Consider the following 3,444-nt stretch of genomic DNA (forward strand, 5'->3'; position numbering starts at 1 on the left):
GCCCGCCCCCCCTTTAGCGTGCCTTCAAGATGCTTGCTCTCCTGTTCCCGGCCGGTCTGCTGCTGATCATGGGTGTCTTCCACCTGTCATATCGCACTCTGCTCAAGAAGATCCACGAGCGGCGCTTCGAGAATGAAGAGCGCTTCGAGGAGGAGCGCCAAGCCATGGCCGACATGTTCGCCGCCTATGCCGAGCGCTTTGGCAATGACCGCGCCGAGGCCGCGCGCCAGTTTGCCGCCGATGCCATTACCGCCGCCGCCGAGAGCGTCGCCCGTGCCAGTGGCGTTTACGATGCCAATGGCGCCCGACAGAGCATGGCCGCCAGCATGCGCAACAGCTTGGCCTTCCCCCGGTCCTCCACCGACTATCCTGGGGTCGAGGCATATGCCATGCAAGCTCTCTCAGGTTCGTCGATCCATGAGTCCGGCTTCTCGCGCAAGTCTCAGAACTTCGCGCCCGATGCGACAGGCGGTGTCAATTACGACCACCCTGATATGCCGCGCACCGGTCCCCCCCCCGCCCCCGGTCCTGACAAGCTGCGGGCCGATCATCCCTACCTCCCTGGTGCCGGTCCTGCCGCCCTGCCAACTGTAGATCCGGCCACCGGGCGCCTGTTGGAAGGCGCCAGCCCTGAGAGTCCGGATATGTCTGGCCCACGCAGCTTCGCCCCCTACTTCGAGGTTCACAACGACACGGCTGGCCATGCGACCGGTGTCGAGGATGGCAGCACCACATACTCCTTCAATGCCGACACCCTGCGCACCACCGGCATGCCTGGGTCCATTTCCGACCCCGGCTACGATCATGATGTCCTGCCCATGTCCCGCGCCAGCATTGGCTCGTATTCGGCTCGGGCGGCTTCCTTTGGCAACATGCCGGCTGCCACCGAGGACGCCTGGCGCATGCACGTGGCTCGCACTTCGATCGCGGTTGGTGGCGATGCCGCATCCGCCCGTGCCCTCACTCTCACCGAGCAGGAGCTCATGCAGGATGTTCAGGCCCTGTTGCATGAGCGTGCCGGTCTCTCCCCGGCCCCGAGCAGCGCCGGTGGCACTTCCTCCCGTGTGAGCATGGGCATCAGCTCGCCGGCGCCTATGGCCCCCGGGGCCAAGCTCGATGGTGCCATGGCCCTTGTGCCACCGACGCCCGAGTCTGCTGACGCTTCCTCCTCCTCGGCTGGGAGCTTCCACTTCTCTTCCACCGGGGCCAGCAGCAGCTCCCCCTCCATGTCCTCGGCTTCCTCGTTGATGACCCCGGTGTCGGGTGTTGATGCTCATCTGTCGGCGGATATCCACGCAGCCGTGCACCATGCCAGCATGCTCGGTGCCGCGCATCACATCCCGCCGCTGTCCCCGCCTCCGGGGCAGGCCTCCGCCCCGCCCAGTGATGCCGGAGCCGGCGGCTTCGGAGGCGCCATCGACTTCTCACTAGATGAGGAATGATCACGCGCCACATCTTCAAGCATGTCCCCCTCCCCCATGCTCCCCCATGCTCCCCCTCCTTTTGTCCCTTTCTTCCCAAAATACACAGTGTCCTTGCTCCCTTTTCCTGTCCCCCCCCCCTTCCTTCCTCTGTATGGCTCCATATGCGGTCCTTACTCCCATGTCGATCCCTGGATCGCCTTTTCGCCCGGCCTCCTGTCGTCTTTAACTCCTCCCTCTGTGCATGTATATCCCCACCTCTTGCCCATGGCATTTATCTTTTTTCTTTATTTGTATTCAGGTTTTGTCGACATGTAGAAAGGCCCCTCCCCATGAGAGATGGCGCGAGCAGGGGGGGATGTCTGGAAAAAAAAAAGCCCCGACCAGGAAGTTTGAAAAGCAGGAGGGGGGGGGGGGGGGGGGGGAAGGCCGAGAAAATGGACGGGGCGGGAATCCTTGCCCCCACACAGGGGGAGGGGGAGACAGAGAGAGGAGGCAACCACCAACTTACCCCCACCCCCTCCCGAGGATGCACACAAGAAAAGAGAAGACAACAGGGAGATTGGGAGGGAAGAGAGAGAGAGAGGGGGGAGGGGGAGGGGGCGGGCGAGGGGCGGGCATTTTCTCAGACAACTGTGGCGGGCTGCGCCGGGCCAGCCGTCGGAGGGGCCGCCGCCATGGCCTGTGATTGGACGCCCGATTCCGAAGCCATGCTCGGGTTGTCGGCCTCAAGTTCGGAGTCAGTGTCACTGGTGTACAGGTCGACATTGCCCTCCTCATCGGTGAGCGCCTCATCATCCTCATCGGAGTCGTCGTCCTCATCATCATCGTCATCCTCATCGTCGTCGTCGGTCATCAGATCCTGCGAGCCGGCATCCTCATCGCTGGCATCCACCATCATGGCATCGCCGCTGTCACCGGCAAAGCCATCAACAGCTGACGGGTCGTCCACCGTGAGCACCACCCCGGCAGCCGGCCGACCGGTCAGCCCTCCGGGCGAGGAGGCCAGCATGTCGGCGGTTGGCAGGGACAGCCCCCCACCGGCGGCGGCCTTGGCCCCACCGGCACCGGAGGCCGTGGTGACGGCGATGTCATCATCATCCTCCTCCGGCAGGACAACATTCATGACTTCCTCCGGCACGGGCAGTGGCTCGTCCGGGTTGGCCCAGTTGATGGGGAAGTGCGTGACGCGCGGCTCGTGGGCCATGATATGCCGGTACAGGCGGCTGCAATCGATCTGCTCTGGTGGCAGCTGGCCCTGAAGAGTCTCATCATTGTAGTGATTGTTGATGTAATACCCACTGCGCATGGGTTGTGTGTGTGTGTAGCCCATACAGAGAAGTGCATCAGTAAGCAAAGGGCATGAAAGGACGAGCCTCGGCCAAGAGGGGGGGGGGAGGGGGGCATGCATACGCACACGCGAATGAACTCATGGTCATTGTAGGCGCAAGTCAGCAGGATGACCGTAACACCGACGACATCCTCCATCGGGATCTTCGTCACATCCGGAGCGTTGGCCTCGAAGACGAAACGATGCAGGCCCTTGGTAAGCGGCCCGACCAGAACCGACTCCAGCTCTTGATCCGCGGCCGCGGATTCCGCTGACCCGACATAGATGAGCTTCCATTCGAGGTCTGGAGAAGGGACAAGTCAGTTCATGTGTGGATGAAGGCCAGAGAGCCGATATGTAGAGGGAGGGAGGGAGAAGAGCCAGAGAGAAGCAAGAGCTCCCGGAAGGCGGAGATGACAAATATCGCAAGTATGTGCGTGTGTACCAAGTGGGAGTGGCTCAAGACAATCGAAGACAATTTCAAATTGGAAGGGCTCATTGAACAGAGCGGGGTTGTTCATGACATTGACGTCACGCAGCATGACAAGCGCCATGGTTGGCTTGACGATTGCAGGGGTGCAGCAAGGGCACTGTGCCAGGCGTGCGAATAAGAGGGGAGAGGGGGAGGGGAGGGGGAAGGAGGGGGGGGGGGGGGGGGGGGGGGGGGGGGGGGGGGGGAGACCCAGTACGCAC

At 62.6% G+C, this 3,444-nt stretch overlaps 2 protein-coding genes across 3 annotated transcripts in view; one reads left to right on the plus strand and one right to left on the minus strand.

Annotated features, from left to right (window-relative positions):
- The window catches only part of H696_01075, a 2,808-nt gene extending 1,266 nt beyond the window's left edge, over positions 1-1,542 (plus strand). The window contains exons 3-4 of one of the 2 annotated variants that reach the window (XM_009494959.1): positions 18-405; positions 595-1,542. In XM_009494959.1, the coding sequence (XP_009493234.1) occupies positions 18-405; positions 595-1,442 (1,236 nt within the window). In that variant the 3' untranslated portion in view covers positions 1,443-1,542. Of the gene's footprint in view, positions 1-17 lie in introns of both variants that reach the window. The other variant, XM_009494960.1, reaches the window with a different exon arrangement.
- A 452-nt stretch (positions 1,543-1,994) lies between these two features.
- Positions 1,995-3,369, minus strand: H696_01076 (hypothetical protein). Its single transcript, XM_009494961.1, has 3 exons — positions 3,197-3,369; positions 2,839-3,055; positions 1,995-2,722 (listed from the first exon to the last, which is right to left on the minus strand). The coding sequence occupies exons 1-3, from the start codon at positions 3,303-3,305 to the stop codon at positions 2,047-2,049; spliced, it is 1,002 nt and encodes a 333-aa protein (XP_009493236.1). The 5' UTR covers positions 3,306-3,369; the 3' UTR covers positions 1,995-2,046.
- Between the last annotated feature and the right edge of the window lie 75 nt (positions 3,370-3,444).

The sequence above is a fragment of the Fonticula alba genome (genome assembly GCF_000388065.1).
Source record: "Fonticula alba strain ATCC 38817 unplaced genomic scaffold supercont2.2, whole genome shotgun sequence".
In the NCBI taxonomy this organism is placed as follows: domain Eukaryota; order Rotosphaerida; family Fonticulaceae; genus Fonticula; species Fonticula alba.

Coding starts and splice junctions, on each gene's coding strand:
- H696_01076 (XM_009494961.1), bottom strand. CDS start 3,305: ATGGCGCTTGTCATGCTGCGTGACGTCAATGTCATGAACAACCCCGCT. Junction 3,056..3,196: donor TCTTGAGCCACTCCCACTTG/GTACACACGCAC, acceptor TCCCTTCTCCAG/ACCTCGAATGGAAGCTCATC. Junction 2,723..2,838: donor GACCATGAGTTCATTCGCGT/GTGCGTATGCAT, acceptor ACCCATGCGCAG/TGGGTATTACATCAACAATC.